We start from the raw sequence: 21322 nt of genomic DNA on the forward strand, positions 1-21322 counted from the left end.
GGATGGGGGCGCAGTTGGACCTTGTCCTTGAAGAACACCCTATAAGGAGGTTCTGATGTAAGGGCCCTGATCTCAGAGACTCTTCTGGCCAAGATGATCACCAGGAAGGTGACCTTCCAGGAGAGAAGTAGTAGGGAGCATGATGCTAACAGCTCAAAGAGGGGGCCTGTAAGCCTTGACAGAACCAGGTTTAAGTCCCATGTGGAGTTGGGGTTCGGTTCACGAATGTGAGAATAGAGTCTTTCCAATCCCTTGATAAACTGAACCGTCATATTATGAGAGGACACTGATCTGTCATTCACGGAGGGGGGTAGGAGAGGGTGGAAGGCTGAGACGGCTGTCAGATGAACCTTAATAGATGAGAGTGCCAGAGCTTGCTGCTTTGGGTGGAGCAGGCAGTCCAGGATAGACAGAAGAGAAATTCTAGATGGAGAGAGATCCCGTTCAGAGGCCCCAACAAGTGAAACATTTCCACTTGGCCAAGTAGATAGTAGAAAGCCTTATACCAGGGCTACCTAGCAAGACCTGTTGAACCTATGCTGTGGAGGCCTGTTCTTCAGGGTTCAGCCATGCAGCATCCATGCATTTAGGTGCAGGGAGGTGAGTTTCGGGTAAAGAAGCCGGCCATGGTCTTGTGAAATCAAGTCAGGGTGGAGCTGCCACCGAGAGGTCCAGAATGTGCTGAACCAAAGCTGGCATGGCCACACTGGTGCTATTAGCATAACCCTTGCCTCGTCCCATTTGAGTTTTAGGAGAACACTGTGAACCCCAAGGAGATCAGTGGAAAGGGGTACAGCAGGTGGTTTGCCCATGAGAGCACGAAGGCATCAGAGAGGGAGCCTGTGCTGTGCCCACACAGTGAACAGAACTGATGACATTTCCTGTTCTGATTGGTGGCAAACAGGTCCTCCTAAGGAGGCTCCCACCTCTGGAAGATGACACTGATGACCTCCAGGTGAAGGGACAACTCGTGGTGAGAGGAGAAGGACCTGCTGAAGTGATCTGCCAATACGTTCCACGCTCCTGGGGCATGAGACGCCTCGAGATGGAGTGTGTTGCACAAAAGTCCCATAGAGCGATGGCCTCCTGACACAGGGTGGATGATTGGGCCCCTCCTTGCTTGTTGATATAAAACATGGCTGCTGTATTGTGAATCAGGACTTGCCTGAGACCTAGGGAAGGAACACTTGACAAGCCAGGCGCATAGCCCCGAGCTCCCTGATGTTTATGTGCAGGGAGAGTTCTTCCTGGGACCAGAGACCCTGACTCCTGAGGTTGTCCAGGTGGGCTCCCCACCCTAGGGACTAAAGACACCGACAGCTGTGGGGCCACAAAGGGCACCCTCATCATTACCACGCTTGTCTCCTTCCACCAGGCCAGGGAGGCGAGGACCAGGGGAGGGATCATAAGTACGGAGTCCAAGAGATGTCTGTTCAAGGAGTATACTAACACTAGCCACAGTTGGAGGGGCCTGATGCACAGTCTTGCATATTGGAACACGTAAGTGCAAGCTGCCATGTGACCCAGTGGCTTGAGACATACTAGAGCTTTCATGACTGGGTGGGCCATATCCTTGGAAATCAGGTTTGCCACGGTCTGGAATCAGGCCTCTGGCAGGAAGGCCCTGGTCTTGGTCAAGTCAAGAACAGCCCCCAGAAATTCTATTCTCTGAACTGGGACAAGAGTTAACTTCTGCTCGTTTATCAACAGGCCCAGCTCCCTGAAAGCGGTTTGGACCATGCTGATGCTGTCTTGCACTTAAGCCTGTGACCGACCTTTGATCAGCCAGTCGCTGGAGGTACAGGTAAACCTGAACACCTCACTACCTGAGGAAGGCTGTTAGAACTGCCATCCACTTCGTAAAAACCCTCGGGGCTACTGATTGGCCAAAGGGAAGAGTGGTGAATTGGTAGTGGCAATGACCCTCTACAAACCTGAAAATCTATGGCCATGGAAGATAAAAATCTGTAATTATTCATCCTTTAAATCGAAGGTGGCGTACAAGTTTCCTGGGTCCACGGGGGAAATATGATGATCCAGGGAGATCACGCAAAACCTCAGAGCTTGTCTACACTACCACTTACGTTGATGTAACTTAAGTCACTCAAGGGTGTGAAAAAGCCAACCCCCTGAGCGACGCAAGTTACATCAACTTAAAGCAGTGTCCACAGTGCGCTATGTTGGCAGGAGACACTCTCCGCCAACACAGCTTCCACCTCTCGTTTAGGTGGAGTAATTATGCTGACAGGAGAGCACTCTCTTGTCAGTATAGCATGTCTTCACCAGATGTGCAGCTGTGTCAATGTAGTGCGGTAATGTAGCCCTCAGTTTCTTGAGATATGTATTGAAGTGACGCAGGTCCAGGATGGGTCAGAGTCCCCCTTCTGCCTTTGGGATTAGGAAATATTGGAAGTAGAAGTTCCCTCTCAAGTCCGGAGGAACTTTTTCCATGGCCCCCATACACAGGAGGTACTGCTCCTACTGGACAAGAAGCTGCTCGTGAGAACAGTCCCTGAAGGAGCACAGGAATGGGTGGATAAAAAATGAAGGGTAATAATGTCACTGTGCTCAGGACCCACCGGTCTGATGTTATGGATGCCCAAGGTGGGCTGAAGAGTGACAGTCCAAAAATAAAGGGGGGATGAGGGAGATAGATCTGAACTGGTGACTGGTACAGTGCCCTCAGGTGCACCTTCAAAAGGCCTGCTTGGGCCCACCGGAGTATCTCTGGGGCCCTGATTGAGAGGCTGAGGTAGACAGAAGGGGCTGGTGCTGTTTACCTCTGCCTTTTCTTTTGTAGGCCTCCTGTCTTGGGAGGTCCTGAGAACCAAGGCTGCTGCTAGGGAGTGAAGTGTTTTCTGGAGACAGATGGAGTGTACCGCCCTAAGGATCGTAGTGTGCCCCTTGAGCCTTCAGACTGAAGTCTCATGTCCATCTGCTCAGAAAAAAGAGAGGAGCCTTCCAACGGGAGGTCCTGGATTGACTGTTGGACCTCCTGGGGAAGGCCAAAGGACTGGAGTCAGGAACAGCATCATGGTGACTGATGAGGCTACCGTCCGCACTGCTGAGTTAGCAGCATCCAGAACCACCTGGAGAGAGGTCTTGGCCACATTCTTACCTTCCTTTAGGAGGGCTGCACACTCCTGCCTTGCCTCTTGAGGCAGGGAGTCACTGAACTTAGACAGGAGTCCCAGTGATTAAAATTGTATCTCCCCAGCAGAATTTGCTGACTGGCGATACACAGCTGGAGGTTACCTGTGAAATAAACCTTTCTTCCTAAAGGGTCCAGTTTCTTAGTGTCTTTCTCTTTCGGTGTAGCAATTGACTGGGCCTGCCTGTCCCTTTTGTTAGCAGCAGACACCACCAGGGACCCCAGGGAAGGGTGCGAGTACAGGTAGTTGAACTTGCTCACTGGCACATAATACTTCTTCTCTACCCTCTTTGAAGTGAGGGCCAGAGAAGGAGTCTGCCACAGGACCTGGCCTGATCCCATTACTGCCTCACTGATGCGCAGGGCTACTCTGGATGGAGTTGCTGCAGCCAGGACCTCAATAAGGTTGTGTGATGTCTCTGAGCGCCAAGCCTAGGTTTGAGGCGACCCACTTCAGAAGGTCCTGTTAGGCCCTGAAATTGTGCTGGGGAAGTAGACTGCTGGGACCCGCAACAACCTCATAGGGGGAGGACAAGGAGGTGTCCTGCACCAGAAATGGGGCTCCTCCTTCTCCCTCTGCCCCAACTATGTCCACTGGAAGCATGTCCTGGACTTTGGTACTGGGGTCGGTGCTGGAGTCTGGATCTGGTGCTGAGTGTGAAGAAGAGATAGCCTGTCTCCCAGAGGCCACCAAGTAGGAGCGGTGGGAGTCAAACCCCAAGAGTTCTAGTTGGGCCACTGCACTGGCCAGTGATTGCTGGCCAGTGTCCACCATGAAGCTCCGGGGAGTGGGGAGCTGAGTGCCGATAGTGGGCTTTTTTCAGTATACAGGGGAAGACTATTCTTCTGTCGGTGACCATGGTGGAGCATTACCCGCTTCTGCTTCCATATGGTGCCAGGATTCTGGGGACTGGTGGTGTGCCAGGGAATGGGATGCCAGGATCGGGTAGGGCTTGCCCCTGGGTGGTACCGGAGGATCTGGTGTTGGAAAGGTGCCTGATGCACCGTTTGCCCTCCTGGTTCTGGAAGCAAGAGATAGTAAGTTCCCCAGTGCGGCTGGATGGACTGGAAGAGAGAGAAGGTTCCTTGCCACCTGATAAGCCTCAATGGTGAACAGCACTGTCTGTCCACTGGTACTGTGGTGACTCAGTGGTGTCAGTGGAGGGTCCCACACCAGACTCATCTCTCTTGGTGGAGTCGAGGGTGTAGACGCACGTCCAGGGGTAGAAGAATGGCCCAGTGCGGGTCTCACTCGGTCTCCCCGCTTGTTTCTCCTCTTCTGCACAGGAAAACACGCTTTCTCAGGGTGCTGCTTTTTGTGCTTCTTCCATGGCACTGGGGATGAAGAACAGTGCTTGGAAGTGCCTGGTGCCGAGAGCACTTTGCACTGACACCAAAGTCTCAGTGGCAAATCAGACTTGTTCGGCTCTGAGACAGGCTTGAGGGTGGCTTCCATGAGGATAGCTTTTAGTTTGATGTCCCATTCCTTCTTCTTAATGTGGGGTTTAAAGTCTCACCAGATTTTACACTTGTTCTTAATGTGAGTTTCCCCCAAGCACTTTAAGCAACTCAAGTGCAGGTCACTCACAGGCATAGGTTTTCCACAAGAGGCACAAAACTTGAAACCTGGGGACTGGGGCATGCCCAGCCCCTGGGACAAAAAATGCTTTGATGATGAGAACTACATACATTAACTATATAACTATCACTTTCAAAAAACTATTAAAACTATGAACGGAGAAGGAGTCCAAAACCACTGGGAAGAGCCTAGCCAAAGCAAGGAGGTAAGATGGAATTGAGAGAGTGTGGGGCTGGCAGCACCCCTTACACCAACACACGCGCTTGGCTCCAGAGAGCGCTGGAGCTGGCCCAATGGACACCACTAAGAGAAAAATCTCCAGCAACAGTACACGCGGCAAGCACATACCTAGCATGGAATGGACATGAGCAAGCACTCAAAGAAGAAAAGATTTCTTCTTAGAAGAATGTGGTGGAATGAGGTTGGTGGACGACCTAGCAGCGTGCGAGTGCCATATGAGGGAAGTGTCCAGACCATGGTCTGATGCTAGATGCAATGATCTCTCCAGGAGAAGTCATAGCCAAATGTCTCAGTCTATTCTGGCCCTGGCAGTCAGGTTCTGGCAATGGGTACACTTCTGTGGGATGTGTCCCTCACCTAAGCAGTGGATGCACTGTGGGTGACTGTTTGCTTACCGGGAATGCCTCCCAGCAGGAAACACACCTCTTAAACCTAGGAGATCCAGGTATAAGGATGAGGAAGAAAGCTTCCCAGTCAGGAAGGGTGGGAAGCAGAAAAATGAAATCCTAAGTTATGAATTAATGGGGAGGGTAAGAGGAAGGAAAAATGATAAAGAAAAGAACTAACTACTAAACTACACTTAATCTAACAGGCAAGGCATTATCTAAGAGCTCAAAGGATAGAAGGGCTGTGCTTTGGATTCAATCCCAGACCAGCGGCATCTGAGAAGGAACTGGGGGGTAGCTGGACTGCACAGTGCTATATGTGTGTGCGCGCGCGCACACACACACACACGCACGCCACTCAGAGCGAGACAGGGAGGCGTGCATGTGTGGTCCAACGGGCACTGCTAATGAAGATCTCTAACCCCAGGTGCAGGGAGTGCTGCCGCACCTACAGTGTAGCACCCACAGGGACATCACTCAAAGAAGGAATCACTCTTGGTTCAACTAGACAGCCTGGTAGCTGGAAGGAACTGAGAGGCGGGTCAAAGCCATGGATCCTTTTATATGCTTGGGTCCAAATGTTCAGGGCCATGAGAGAGCCTGGTCCCAAAGGGCAAAGCTTTCTAGCGTGTTCTGGTAATGATATGGATGTGAAGGTGCTTCCCCAAGACATGGATCGCTACTGGCAATTCTTGAACCTACCCTTACAAAAACTCCTGCCCACTTTCCCAATCCACTACAAATCATCGGCCCAAGAAAGCAGCACTGGCGCCGCAGAATGCACTGTGATGCTGACGTTACACCCATCTCTGACAACAGTCTATATGAGTGTGGGGTACTGTGTGTTTTCCCTCCCTGCCCAACAAAAATGAGTTAAATTTTTAACATTCTTAGTTTAAAAAAATTAAAAAAATATATGTTTTTATTTTGCAAAATTATGCAATTGTTAAAAATATGAATTTCCCTGTAACTTGTCTTAAACCATCCCCGTAAGAGCTAGCTCTTGCAATTGACTTTACCAGGATAATAGTTGTTCTGACTCAGTTGCGTCACTCAGCGAGTGACAACCAGATGATTGGTCATGGGCATGCCTAACGTGGCAGACACTGTTTATAATTTATAATGTGTTAAATTCTATTGTTAGTTTTGTCAGTTGGAGCAACTAGGCAATGTTTTACAGTTCTACTTTTTTTAGATCGGTGTAAGTAAGGATAACCATGAGTACCTACCACTGGACTTCTTGGACTAAACAACTTCTCTGAACTTTAAATGTTTGTTTTTCAACAGTCACAAAAATTAAACATGATCTTGGAATCAAGACTTCAGAGCAAAAGTTATTTCTTCTCACATATAAAACTCTTATTTTAAAAATCTTTTTACTCAAAAAGATATTGCATTCAAAGTGTATTCTCAAGTACAATTCAATACAGTATACCAAAATTTGCCAGTGCTAACAGTTAATTTAGCATCAGATTCAAGTTCACATTTGTATCAAATTCATGTCATGTTAAAAGACATGGTATTACTTTAAATCTTTGGAATCTATATGAAAAAATAAAAATAGTAAGAAACGAAGCAGCTTAACTTGCTTAGTCATATAAGCTAAGTTAATTTTATTGTCTTAGCTTCATTTCTATTTTACCATTGCTTCCATCTCTAGGCATTTCTAAGATGCCAATTGCCAAGATATCAAGGCAACTCAAAAACAGTAAAATTCAGAAAGTGTAACAGGGGAGACTATATAGATATATATAGTCCTATGAAGCCATGCACAAGAAAAAAAAATTGTAAACCTTTAATTCAGTCTTACTCACATGGCATGCTGCAAGTTAGTTCTCAGTTTGACATAGTTCATCGCTGCCCTCTCCTGCTGTTGCCTAGCTGCTTCTTCTTGTTGTCTTTGAGCCAACATCCACGTTACTTGCGTGCTTAAAAAAAATTATTCTCCTTTAAATGTGAACTGGTTTCATATTTGAACAGTAATACAATGTACACGTTAGTTGTCTCTACATACTTGTAATCAAGTGGAGCTTGATGGTGTTCAGGCTGCATTGGATATACACCCATGTAACTTTCTTCAGGTCGCAACCGCTTAGGTTCCCTCATGATTGTAGAAGTGAGTTGTGGCGTTTGCATCATGACTGGTGTGTGCATTGTCTGCTCCCTGTTCAACCACATGCTGTCACTACTACTGCTTTCTTCAGCTGAAAGTGAAGAATAATATCAGCATATATTTTTCACACCAATTTAAAATCAAATTATTTAAATATTACAAATATAGAGTGATATATCTTTCAAGCATATGCATAAATGTCCACTGTGGATCAATAATAAAGTTCTTACCTTTTAAGAATCTGCAGAGTAAAATGTACTCAAGAATGCCTTGGCACAACTGACCATTGCATAAACTATTTTAAATACCTTCCCACTAAAAGCACATTGTTTTTTCCTTTACGTATCTGTGTGCCCATGTCTTATCATTCAGACTTCCTATTCAGGGTAGCATTGCAAGAAATGTATATAGACAAAATTAGGTTGTAAAGATACAGAAAGGACAAAGATACTCTTATCAATCTGACAAATATGAAAACTCTCAAGGTCAGATCCCCAGCTTGTGTAAACGAGGTTGACTTCATTAACTTCTAAAAACGTCAATATATTTTATACTAAGAAAAAATTCACACCTTCAGGTATTTTCCGCTTCCCTGTTGCTGGTTTTGTTTTCTTATTCCTTACTGTAGAACCTCGACTGCTGATTCCACTAATGACTGACATAGTATCATCATCACCTCCAGCTAGTAAGGAGTTCCTATAAGACATGAGAGGAAGCCACACATCTTCTCTTCGTAGAGACATCTGAAAGGTCATGAACTTCTCCAAGTAAACATACCTTTAAAAGAAGTAATGATTATAAATGTGCAGAATATATTAAGACATTCCTATACTTTAAGAAATGTAAGCTTATTTGATTACTCAAAAACTTGCATCATAATGTCATCTTCATTCCTAATTTCAAAGACTTTTATAATCTAATTAAAAAGAAGTCTTGCCAACAGCAAACTCAACAAGATGTCTAGACTTGCTCATCCACCTTCGTGTGAAAACAACAAATAAATAGTTTGCCTTGTTGTGATCACACTTGTTTGCCCCAGTCTAAAGTTACTCATGGCGTAACAAAAATTCCATTTTAGAGATTATATACACATTTAGTACATGAACAAATGAAGGTTACTTGTAACTTGGCATATTCAGATTTATGGATAATGTGCCAACTGGTGCAGCCTAACGATCTCTAAGCAGTGCCTGTTAGCAGGTGCATGTGTGCTCTATTACCCCTCCAATCCGTGTTCACAAACATTCTGAGGGTGAGAAGCTATGCAAGTGGGTGATGGGCCCTCTACCATCTCAATTCCTTCTACCGCTGACCCAAAGAAACCAAGATAGGACTCTGAGAAGGAGGGGAAGGTGGGCGGGAAGTATGAATACACAGAGTCATCTCGAAGAACTCAAGTTACAAGTATGAATACTTCATTTAGTCATGTCTTAAATGCTTATATAATCTGCAAAATGGAATCTTTGGTATTCCACTTTGCTTTGATGAAGCCTTGGACCTGAATGACTTCTCTTTTGTTGAAACTGCAAGGAAGAAGCTGTTTGCTGGTGTTGTTGCCGTCTTTGAGTTGAAAGATACAATGAAGATTGAGGATAAAATTGTATCTGATAGTGAAAAGGAGTAGATGGTCTCTCCTTCTAGCAGTGAAAAACAAAACAAGCAAATGAGCAGTAGATTTAGTCTTAACTTTTCCAAAAGCTTGTCCTCCTTGTTACTGAAAAGAGCATCACTCTCAAAGGCAAGATCCCAAATCTTAAACCTAGTGTCCATGGTCGCCAACAGACCAGGGATGTCTTCTCAAAGTAACAGCAGATGCTAAGACTCTGGCCGAAGAATCAAAAATATCAAAAGAAGCCCTGAGAACATGCTTTGCCACATTATGTCCCTCTCCCAAGATAGCACTGGCCAATCTCCTCTGTTCATCTGATAACTCTTGCACAAAGATAGCTATTTTCTCCTACAGATAGAATTCATATAGTGGGACATTGCCAAGGGTAATTAGAGTCTGTAATACCTAGAGATTAAGAAGAAAAAAATTCTTTTCAGGGCATCCAACTTCTTCCCTCTTTATCTGTGGGGGTTGAATGAGCTTGACCAGACCTAAATATATTACTCGTTACTGCAACCACCAAAGAATGTGGCAAGGGAAAAATATGAAAACACAAAAACCCCTCACATGGGATTTGATACAGTTCATCTGCCTTCTTAGAAATGGGCAGACAGGAAGCAGGGGTAACACAAACTGCTTTAGCAGGTTGCAAGAGACTATCCAAAATGGAGGTACAAACTGTCTGAAGGGCTGAGGAAACCAAGAGTTGGGGGGCATAAACTTGGAGGGCTCAGATCTTTTGGCTCTTTCTTGATCCTCTTTAACTGTGGATCTGTCCTCAGATCTGCTATGGATCTCACTGGAGACAACAGCCCAGAGGATGAAGAGACATGAACTGTGAGAAAGGTTTGCCTGGTGATCCTGTAGGAGATTTAGGAGGAGGAGGCAGATATGGTCCAGAGAAAGACTATCTTCCATCCTTCCTCTCTTATCGGGAGTAAGGGATTTAGACCTTGGAACTGTCTTCCTTTTCCTATCCTCAAACAATCTTTCGCTCATATCCAAAAAATAATCAGATGCCAAACAAATTTCTACTACTACTGTAACAGTCCTCTTCGGATCAGTCATTGATAATAGGTTTGGTAAAGACAATTGTGCCTGACACTGGCTGTCTTCTCCTTCATCTTTTTCTTTGGAACTGGCAGCATACACAGAGTCCTTAACTTCAGTCTGAACACACGTGCCTTTGACATTCTCTCAGCTTTAACAGGAGGATCTGACTAACTAGGCATGTCATCTAGAACCAACAAAGAGACATCCCTGGGATTTCTTAGGCACCTTACCTTGATGCAGCTGGAGCTGAGAGAGACCTCTTAGCCTTCAGAGCTGAAGATCTCTCAAAACCCAAGGGTCTAGCAGTAAGTTTCCTTAAGCAGGAGCACCTGCAGCCTGTTTTGCCTCTCATTCTGGGTGTGAAGGTCCAACAGATGGAACACCCAGAACGGGAGTGACTCTCACTGAGGCACTTAACACACCTCACTTGATCATCCCAATGCCGGAAAGATGGCTGAACAGAGAGCACATTTCTTGGAACCTGGCTTCTTCTTTGGATCTGCCAACCTACAGAACCAAACCTAAAAACTAAAACTAAAAATTACTAACACACTAACTATACTAACACTAACAACAGGTTATCCAAGACACTAAGGTAGGAATAAAAATCTGATCCAAAGGACCATAACAGTTCACTTCCATCTAGCACTAGCAGCTGGAAGGAATTGTGGTGGTAGAGGGCACAGCACCCCCTTATATAGCTCCACTCTCAGAATGTTCATGAACGCTGAGGTGAGGAGGTGCACCTGTGTTCTAGCAGGCACTGCTCAGAAAGGTTCCATAGATAGGCTGCACTGGTTGGCTCATTACCCATATAACTAGGAATACATACAGCCACTTGAGGAAGAGCAAGCTTTTCAAACTGTTAATGCTGCTTATTCTTTCCATGAAAACCTATCATTTCAATAGCTGAAAGCAGAACAGGAGAAACCAAGTAATCTATTAACAATTATAGAACAGCTAATACTTCCTTAGTTTTTAACCATTCCTGTATACTTATTACAAAAATTAGGGACTCTGCTATAATAGCTTGCCTTTCCCTTGCTTTTCTATTAATTCTAAATGTTACTGAAGTTTACTTCAATAATAGTGATCGCAATTTTTTGCCTAGTTAATAATAAAGATTAAAGATAAAATGTTATCAAATTTAACTATGATGTTTTCGTCATTTAACATTTCATAATATTAAGAACTTTCAGAGAATACTTACACTGTTCTTTTGTCTTGTCTGAGAAGTTTGGAGGAGAACTCACTCAGAATATCAAGAAATGCCAAATTTAAAGGAGGATGGCTCTCACCTTGTGGATTAGGCTCTTTAAAAGCAAACTCTATGCCATCTCTGAAAATAAAAGTTAAAAATTAAGATTTAGAAGAATTACCTATTTTACAGTTTTCTATAGCACCACCCACATGACCAAAGTATCTAATCACTGAGAGAGTTCTTATTTATCATTTCACTCCTTTCTCCCTGCATTAAATCCATGAAGAACACAATCAAGATCAAAACCACCATTCTTCCAGATGTATTGGATAGGACACCCTTGAAAGTTGTCAGTGTTACTCCTACGTGAACTGGTGGAATTGCTGTCTCCACAATCTTTCTTGATCCTGTCTAGTACATGGAATGACCTTGGTCCTCCAACATGACAAAGAAGAGTACTACCAGTAGTAAACTGGGTCAGCCTTCATTATCAACATAAAGAGGTTGAAAACACTTTTTCATGATACACTACAAGAAATGCAATCAAGTAAGAGGAACTAAAATGATGCTGAACAGTAAAATTATTCAGTGCTTCAGTTTTTATTTTGATGTAGTACAGTCAGGCTCCACTTAAAGCTATGGAAAACCTGGTTCTTAGAATCAACTGAAACTACAATAGCAAATCACTTTTTTCACCTCTACCTGATTGGCAAAATAAAAGATCCTCAATAGCACTAAAATATTTTGTATTAATACACAACTTTGGTAAATTCCCAAAAGAAAATATTTATCATGTCAGAAACAAAATTTCTTGGTTGAAGAAATGAAGTTTAAAAAAAAAAGATAATTACTTGTGTAACATGGCAATAGCTTCTCTTGTTTTTAGTTGATCAAGTCCAAATGTTAAAGCAAAACGTCGAGCGAGTTCCTTAATACCACTAAATGTCGGTGATGATCTGTCAAAATTATAACCATTTTCTTGTATCATCTCATTGAAAAGCTGCATGAAATGAGTAAGAAAGATATTTACTGATTAAAATATACCAAATATTATATAAAAACTAGACTGAGAACTACAGATTTCTCACTTTTGTGAAGAAAATAAATTTTGCATAGTTAGGCAAAGTTTATAAAATAATGAAAACAGGCCACTTATGAAAACCTAGGTCTACAAATACATCTCCCTGCCAAGTCAAGATTACTCCTTAAACTACATTCTCTAATATGTTTAGTCTAGATTTAGATATCCCAGGGTATGAGGTTTTCAGTACATTCCTAATGAGACAACTGCACAGTTTAGCACACCTTGTTCTCAGGACAATTCCCCAGATTCCCATCCTAAATATATTCTATTTAGCTATCCATACGGGTTCCAGAGGTGAAAGTAAGCCAGTACGCCCCAGTACGGCGTACTGGCAAGAGCCGGTACGCCGTACTGGGGCAGCCCAGCTTCCCCAAGGGGCAATTTAAAGGGCCTGGGGCTCCCAGCAGTGGCTAGAGCCCCAGGCCCTTTAAACTGCCTCCAGAGCCCCGCTGCTGGAGCCCTGGGGTAGCAGCTGCGGGGCTCCGGCGGCTATTTAAAGGGTCTGGGGCTCCCCTGCTTCTACCGCCCCGGCCCTTTAAATAGCCCCCGGAGCTCCGCCACCACTACTCCAGGGCTCTGGGGGCTATTTAAAGGACCAGGGCGGTAGAAGCAGGGGAGCCGCAGGCCCAGAGCCCTGAGGTAGCGGGAGCTCCAGGAGCTATTTAAAGGGCTGGGGCTCCAGCTGCCTCTGCCGCCCAGGTCCTTTAAATAGCTGCGGAGCCCCGCCACTTCCCCAGGGCTCCGGTGGCTAATTAAAGGACTGGGGCAGTGGAGCCCCAGGCCCTTTAAATAGCCCCGGGAGCCCTGGGCTGCTGCTGCTATCCTGGTGGGGGAGGGGCGGAGGAGAAAGGGGGGGCACATACCTCACAGGGTGGGCTGGGGCTGGCTCTGACCCCTCAGCCCCACCCCTTCTGGGGGCCAGAGCTGGCCCCAGCGTACCGGTAAGTCATTTGACTTACTTTCACCCCTGACGGGTTCTCATGTGACTCCTATCACTGTAGTGTGGAGTGCCCACTCAACCCATTAATTTCTATTTCACCCCTTTGTACCACCCTAAATGAAAGTTCCTCCTCTCCATCTCTACAGTGAAATTCTGGCTCCACTGAAGTCAATGGCAACAATCTCACCCCCCATGTTTATATCCTTCATTTATTGGTAGACCTACATTAATACGTGGCAAAACTGAACACACTGAGCTCTTTTAATCTTTCCTCTTAAATCAATACTTCTAGCTTCCCATTTTGGTGCTATTCACTAAACTTCTTTCCATTTGTCAGTATCTTTTTTGTAAGAAGGTAGTGGAGCAAAATACAATCTACACACCTTCATGAACAAAATGATTGGTAGCAGTTTATTCCATGAAATGTCTATTTATGCAGTTTGTTGCCTTTTTTGCAGTTATATTACACTACAAAATGTCTTATTTCTTGTACACTATGGGTATGTCTACACAGGGATAAAAAACCCGCAGCTGACTCAGATCAGCTGACTTGGGCTCAAGCTCTGAAAAATCACTAGAAGGTCCCAGAGCTCCAGCTCCAGCCTGAACCTCTACACAGTGACTTTCAGCCTTGGAGCCTGAACCCAAGTCAGATGACCTGGGCCAAACATGCCCTGGCTGCAGGTCTTTTACCCCTATCAGTCCTATGGTCTCTTTTCAGCTCTTCTGCTTCCAAGAGTTCTCCGCTATAATGTAGTTTCCTAGATGCAATAGTAAGCATTTTTCCAAGTTTAATATATTTTCTACATTCTCTGGGTCCCTTTGTATTCTTTTTCCGATCACACTGGTATTTGGAACTCCTGTCAAGTTGGCACTATGTGACCATTATTAGTATACTGTTCACTATCTTTTTTAGGTCATTAGGTTGTCTATAGGATACATGCAGAGGAGGCTGATGAGATGGCAGCATTTTATGGTTTCACAAAAAATTACTAACTTAAGCCTGTTGGAGAGAGTCAAAAACTGTATAAAGAGAAATTAGCAGTTACTTGAACATTTTTCTTTCTAGGCCTACAATGAGATCCATGTGGGTGATCCCTTGCAAACACACAGCACCCCACTAAAGTCAATGTGGGTCCACCTGAGTTATGTGATTGCTGAATTAGGGCTTTTTAATTTCTGAGATGGGTGAAGCCTTTGCCAAGCACTGATGTGTAATAAACAAAGTAAGTCTTTTTCATTACTTGATAGAATGAAAACAGTGGGGAAAAAAGGGGGAGCTATTTTTCCTTGTTGATCTGCTCAAGAACATGGAATTAAGGAAGTCTGTAATGCATTTATTACATTATTAAAATGAACATGTGGCTCTACTTACTATTCTAGAACTGGAAGGTATTATGACAGAGTCCCCCTTCATTAGATTTTTACAATCTTTTCCCCACCTTTCATTAACATAATACTTGAAGACAAATGCAGAATAAGCAGGGTTTTCTTTAAATCACCTTAAAAATAATTATAGAGCCTTACTTTACAATTTAATCTCTCCTTCTAACACTCCCCTCCACACAATTTCCTATGAAACGTTACCCACAACCAACAAGGAATATTTTATTATTCTGTATTTATATATAAACTTTAAAATGAATAATTCTTACCTGCTGTAAACTAAGAATAAGTGTCTTCGCACACTGAATTTTGTCTATCTGTCTTGTTTTACTCATTGTTTCTTTGATAATATCTCCATAGTCATTGTAATACTAGAAAGAATCCACACAAAAGAGCTGAAGCTTTAGATTTTATAAAAATATACTTTACTACTGAGCCCTTCAGAAAAGAATGCTGCATTATGTACTTTATTTACCATGTACCTTGCCAGAAACATGTTCAATACCTAACAAGAACGAAACTATGAAATAGCTTTACAGTGTCAAAACACACATTTTTCACCACAATAAAATTATCAAAATTATACTCTAAAAAACTATCAGAAATTTTTGAAAAGTTCAACAGAAGTTTTCCATTGCCTTTCATACCCTGCTTAATGAACAATAGTGTCTGTTTTGAGGCAGAATGACCTATTTAGCTTCATGGCTGACAGGCATACTTAATATATACACAAGCATTAGTAGCACTGCCTTTCTTGGAAGGAGAGCTCGTTCTAGTAAATCTAGTGGCGGGGAAACCCCATTTTCTTTGTGGCAAAGGGGGTATTCCGTCCTCAACTTCCACAGGGAGGGCTACCTGTCCTCTGAAGCTGCCTTCTTTAAATAAATAATAAATATAATAGAATTTCCGCCATTGTTCCTTAAAAGTATTTAAAATTGAATCAAGAACCTATATTTACTCCTTAGTTATCGAGCAATCACGATAAAACAATTAGGAGAGAACCTCGGTCACTGTGGTTTAAAAAAAAAAAAGCTGTACGCTCAAGCTAGGTACACACTACAGCTTAAGTTGGTATAACTTATGTGGCTCAGGGATGTGAATAATCCACCTTTGTGAGCGATGGAAGTTACACCGACCTACGTGCCAGTGTGGACAGCATTATGTTGGCGGAAGAGCTTATCCTGCCAACGCTGCTATCGCTGCTTGCAGGCACTGAAGTAATTAAGTCAACAGGACAGCTCCCTTCTATCAGCTTAGAGCAGTGGTTCTCAACCAGGGGTATGTGTACCTTTGATGTTACGCAGAGGTCTTCTAGAGGGAACATCAACTCATCTAGATCAGTGGCTTTCAACCTTTCCAGACTACTGTACCCCTTTCAGGAGTCTGATTGGTCTTCCACACATTATACCTCACTTAAAAACCATTAGCTTATAAAATCAGACATAAAAATTCAGAAGTGTTACAGCACACTATTATTGAAAAATTGCTTACTTTATAATTATATGGTAAAAATGAGGAAGTAAATCCATTGGAATGTAAGTATTGTACTTACATTTCAGTGTATAGTATATAGAGCAGTATAAACAAGTCACTGTAGGAAATTTTAGTTTGTACTGACTTTGTTAGTGCTTTATAGTTAGCCTGTTGTAAAACTAGGTAAATATCCAGATGACTTGATGTAGTCCCTGGAGGACCTCTGTGTACCCCCACAGGTACATGCAGCCCTGGTTGAGAACCACTGACTTGTTTATACAAATCAGACTCCTGAAGGGAGTCTGCAAAGGTTAAGAGTCTCTGGCTGAGGACATCTGCACTAGCAGCGCTACAGCTGTAAGCTCTGTAGCGTAGCCATAGGCTCAGAGGGGGGAACAGCATGGAATAGTTAATGCATTTTTTGGGGCGCCAAGGAGCAAAAACGTTTTATGTTCACAGACAGAAGGTTCAGGATTAGCAGGTATGGCCCTGGATCAAAGGAACAGAGGGTATTATTTATTGAACTAAAGTAGTAATCTATGTGTAAAGAGTAAAATTTCTATTTGTTGGAAATCTCTATTCCCTAGACCCAATAATTTTTCCCTCCTACAAAACTCTGAAAGATCTTGTTTATCAAAAAGAATTTCTAAACGTCCTTTTTCATTTGGAATTAGGCATCATTCAGTTGATTTTTATTCATCTATAGTAACGAGGTTAAAAAAGCTGGTTACCTTCCCAAACTCAAACAAGAAATCAAAAATACCATATCAGGATGGGAAAATAAATCTATTAAAAGGGTTAAAGATCAGCTGTGGGAATATTTTTACACACTAAAACAATGTGTTACTCTGACACAATAAAGTTGTCTTTGCAATTTTCCACATGGAAACATGGGGAACTACCTGTTTATATTGGATTTAAAATACATCTTTCACATAATCAAAGAAACTGGGACCCATAAGGTTTAATTACAAGTACAATTTTTGTTTTACTGCAGTATATTTAATGTTTCACTATTATACAAAATCTTCAAATTTACCTTCATATATTGCTTGAAAATATCTGCAGCAGTATTCATTTCAACCACAGTATATACAATAAGTTTACAAAAAGCTGCAAGCAAATTTCTTCTTTTGTGCAATGCTTCAATCTTGCTAGCTTCATCATCCTGCTGTCCATCTGGAAGGTATGCAAAGCATTAAACTACCTAGGACTTTTGTTTTTTTTTATTATTCAGGTCATTTACTTACTCAAGTGGCTGAACAGTTTACATTTTAGCCTTCTATATGAAGAAGTGTTACAGCAAAGCACCAGGAGTCAAGGCTCAAGAATTCTATTCCCAGCTTTCCCAGTAATTCACTTTGTTACCTTGGGACAAATGACTTCACCTGTCTGAAAAATGGGACTAGTATCTATTTCAAAGGAATGTTACAAGGTTTAAATAAGGCTTCTAAAGTACTTTGAGATCACTGAATGGAAGGTGTTACTTTACCCTAAGTATATTTCCTAACAATACAGCAGCCATATTACTGTGACAAACTGCAATATTTGACTAAACTAATACATTTTTAACATTTGCTAAAAGCAGCCTTATTACTACAATTTATTTTCTACTTTTTGGTAATGAAAAAGTATTTCTTTTCAATGTTTATGTAAACAGTTACATTCTGACCAAATCTTATAATACACCAATCCTGTCATGGGAGAATCGGCTCTAAGTGAGCAAGTACCTCACATTCCCTAGACACACTCAAATCCTATGACTTTTTAGAGACTATTGACAACGATGCCAATTCTAGTAGAGATTTGTGTGACTTCCACTTTCTTTGTAATCTCTACACCACCATTTTATTGTAACTATTTTTAACTCTCTCTCATACTGGGACTAATCTGAACCAGTTGTAAATGTGAAATGCCCTACACCCTTGTTATCGCATGCTGTTATCAAGTCCCCATTTCACTTTACACCCTTATTAACTAATCATTGGCTTTGTGAAATATTGACTAAGTAGTATTTACTTTGAGTGCAGCCAAGAAAAGCAAAAATAGAAGCTCACAAGCAAAACTGTAAAGAAGTTCAGTACCAAAGTTAACAATGTGGTTTTAATACATGGGATAACTAAATCACATAGATTAATTAACTTGCTACCCAAGGTCACAGAGTAATCTTGCAACTATCAGATTAGAATCTAAAACACTCTGGTGTCTAGACTCTTTTGCTCTAACCAGTAAACCTTTCAGATTCTTAAATAAGTAAAACAGCTCACACACAATGTGTTTGTGTTATGGGTTTTGGTTGCCCCCCCCTCCCGTATATTAAAATTTTAAGATTTATAAATAATTTTTGGCTTAATACTGCACCATCAAAGTCAATGGTCATTTTACTACGGACTTCAACAGCAGCAAGTTGGGGCCCCTTATTTGGGCAAAAAGATAGATTTATTTTACAGGATTTTTTCTTACATACATATGTATTAAAAAAATAAGAGTTGGAAAAAACCTCATGGTTCTGCTTGCCAATTCTGGATTGTTCCCCATAGTATGTTTTCTAGTGTTTCTAGTCTATTTTTAAACATCCCAAGTGATAGAACTTCTACTACTTCCCTGGGAGACTATTCTACAGCCTAATAAGTCTGCCTGAGTCTCCCCCACTCCCCTGCAAATATTCAATCTAAATGTTTCCTTTCTTACATTACACCCTAAACAATTACTCTCTATACACAGCATTACTGTTCAAATACTTATATGATAACTTAAGTTATCAAACAAAACCAAGATGCTTCCTAAACAATTACAATATGTTGACTTAAATTGCTTTTATTACTAGGCACGTACATACATGCATATTAGAAACATATCCATGTGATAAATTATTTATCGTGTTCCTTTGGTCATTTCCCCCGTTTTCTGTTTCCCAATCCATATCTGTCTTCCCAAGAATTACTTCCAACATCCCAAAATCATGAATAGCTTCAAATTGCTGCCTCTATCTTCATGGATACTCTTGTGTTTGCATGTACACAAGAACTGGCAAGAGTGCATAAGAGCATGGACATAGGATAGCGAGCACACGCAAGTGCATAAGCTAGAAGGCAAAGTGAACACAGAGAAAACACCTGACATTTTTATTATATATATAAATAAAATAAAAATAAAATGTCAGGTGTTTTCGCTGTGTTCACTTTGCCTTCTAGCAATATATATATATATATATATACACACACACGCACACACACACACACACACACCTGCACTATTGCTGTCATCATCCTGGTCAATGAAGACATGATCTAGAATAAAGCTGAGCAGTTCAGACTGTAATGAAGAATCAGGAGTGTAAACAAGTGGCTCTAACATGTCACGCCCTCCTGACATAATCTGATGGCTGAAGATCATCAAGACATCACACAGAATAGTGAAAGCCTATTAAAAAAAAGAAAAAAGAAACAAAGACTTCCTATATTGAATTTCTTAAACTTCTGCTCTTTCATCAGAAACTGTATTTTAAATAAACTGGAAGTTAAACAACAAAAAAGGTACTTACATTCCCAATGCAGAAAATATTTTACATTCAAAGCGTGATCCTAAAGAAACAGTAGTAACTTCACTCACATGGAGTAGTCCAACTGGATGCAATGAGACTACCCACATGAATAAAGGTTTCAGAGTAACAGCCGTGTTAGTCTGTATTCGCAAAAAGATAAGGTGCCACAAGTACTCCTTTTCTTTTCACATGAATAAACTCTCTCATATGTGTGCTGGCTGAATTGGGATCGGACCCTTTAAAAAAAGGGCACTCTCAAGATTAAGTCTATTACAAATTGAAATATTTATAGGATTTAACATAGGAAATTCTGATGTCAAGTTCTGTCTGAAAGGTATCGTGGAGCATTTTTTAAAAGCAGCAAGATAACTGGGAAAATATAAGGGGTCCTCCACTCAAAAATAAAACCAACACAGTAGTAAAGTCTGAAAATTTTGTACTTAAACACTCGAGATAGAGGCCCACATTTTTTGCGAACGCAAAAACAACACAAAATAAAATGAAAACAAAGAATAAAACAAAAAGCAACTGATGAAACTAAATGAAACAGAACACATTCACCCCTTAGTGATGGCTTCTTGCTCCAGGCATTGCAACCTGAATGAAAGAGTCACAGCGCTGCTTGGGTTTGACCCAACTGCCCCTCTGTCATGATGACCTTCTTCTCCCCTACAGGGCTACCTACAACTTTGGCAGAACCTGATTTAACCACTCCAGGGCTTCTCAACACAGAGGACAGGACCTGACTGTCCCCACTCCTCAGGGACAGGACTCAACCCTCCTTTTGCCGCCAGGAAGGATAAAACAAAATTACACCACCACCCCCCCCAAAAAACCTGAAAAACTGTAAATAAAAAGATTTTCACGGGGCTCTCACTATAGGTGAACTATTTTCTCTACATATTTTTCCTTTGTCTTTTAGTTAGATAATTGTCCATTTCACAGCATTTTTCTATACACAATTTCACTATTTTCCCGTAATAGTCACAAAAGAGACATGCCTTGGTTACTTTCTCTGTTTGCCTGGATCTTTACACAACAACAGAGGAGAAAAAAGCCATCTGTTCCTCAGGACAGGGACTGTTTTTTTGTTCTGTGCTTGTACAGAGCCGAGCACAATGGGGTCAATACAATCTCAGTCCAATCCCTTCCAGTCTCTATCCTCCTCCTTTCGCCCCAGGACTTCATCCAACCTCAGCTGCCAGGGATCATTGTGGCACAGGGAACCAGAACTGAGAACAGGAAAACACTCTCTTATGTGCTGTCAGGAGGGCCACAGATTTGTCTGGTGAAGATGAGGAGAAATGACGACCTTCTGGGACAGGAATATCAGTGGCATCTTCATCCTTCCATTCTTCTGAGGATGAAGGTGCGCCATGTGTTATTTGTGAAAACACTCTCATGCCCCATTGGTGAAGGTGCCAAGATAGGAGATGACAACCAAATTCAAAGTAAGTACACAAAGACTACTCTGGAGGAGTTCAACCAGTGATCAAAGCCAAAGTCAACAGAACAGAAAGCATAAAGGCAACTGAATCCAATTCCTAAAGAGTGGTTTAAAGA

The 21322-nt window shown here is 42.2% G+C and overlaps 1 protein-coding gene across 6 annotated transcripts in view; it reads right to left on the reverse strand.

Annotated features, from left to right (window-relative positions):
• STAG2 (STAG2 cohesin complex component) overlaps positions 1 to 21322 on the reverse strand; it is a 182309-nt gene that overhangs the window by 19618 nt on the left and 141369 nt on the right. For all 6 annotated transcript variants that reach the window (XM_048865350.2, XM_075132528.1, XM_048865351.2 and 3 more), the window contains 8 exons: positions 19464 to 19638; positions 17255 to 17394; positions 15012 to 15113; positions 12184 to 12332; positions 11342 to 11470; positions 8041 to 8246; positions 7371 to 7560; positions 7171 to 7284 (listed from right to left, as the gene is read on the reverse strand). In XM_048865350.2, coding sequence (XP_048721307.1) covers positions 7171 to 7284; positions 7371 to 7560; positions 8041 to 8246; positions 11342 to 11470; positions 12184 to 12332; positions 15012 to 15113; positions 17255 to 17394; positions 19464 to 19638 — 1205 coding nt within the window. The remainder of the gene's footprint in view (positions 1 to 7170; positions 7285 to 7370; positions 7561 to 8040; positions 8247 to 11341; positions 11471 to 12183; positions 12333 to 15011; positions 15114 to 17254; positions 17395 to 19463; positions 19639 to 21322) is intronic.

Source organism: Caretta caretta, chromosome 9 (assembly GCF_965140235.1).
Source record: "Caretta caretta isolate rCarCar2 chromosome 9, rCarCar1.hap1, whole genome shotgun sequence".
Lineage (NCBI taxonomy): Eukaryota > Metazoa > Chordata > Testudines > Cheloniidae > Caretta > Caretta caretta.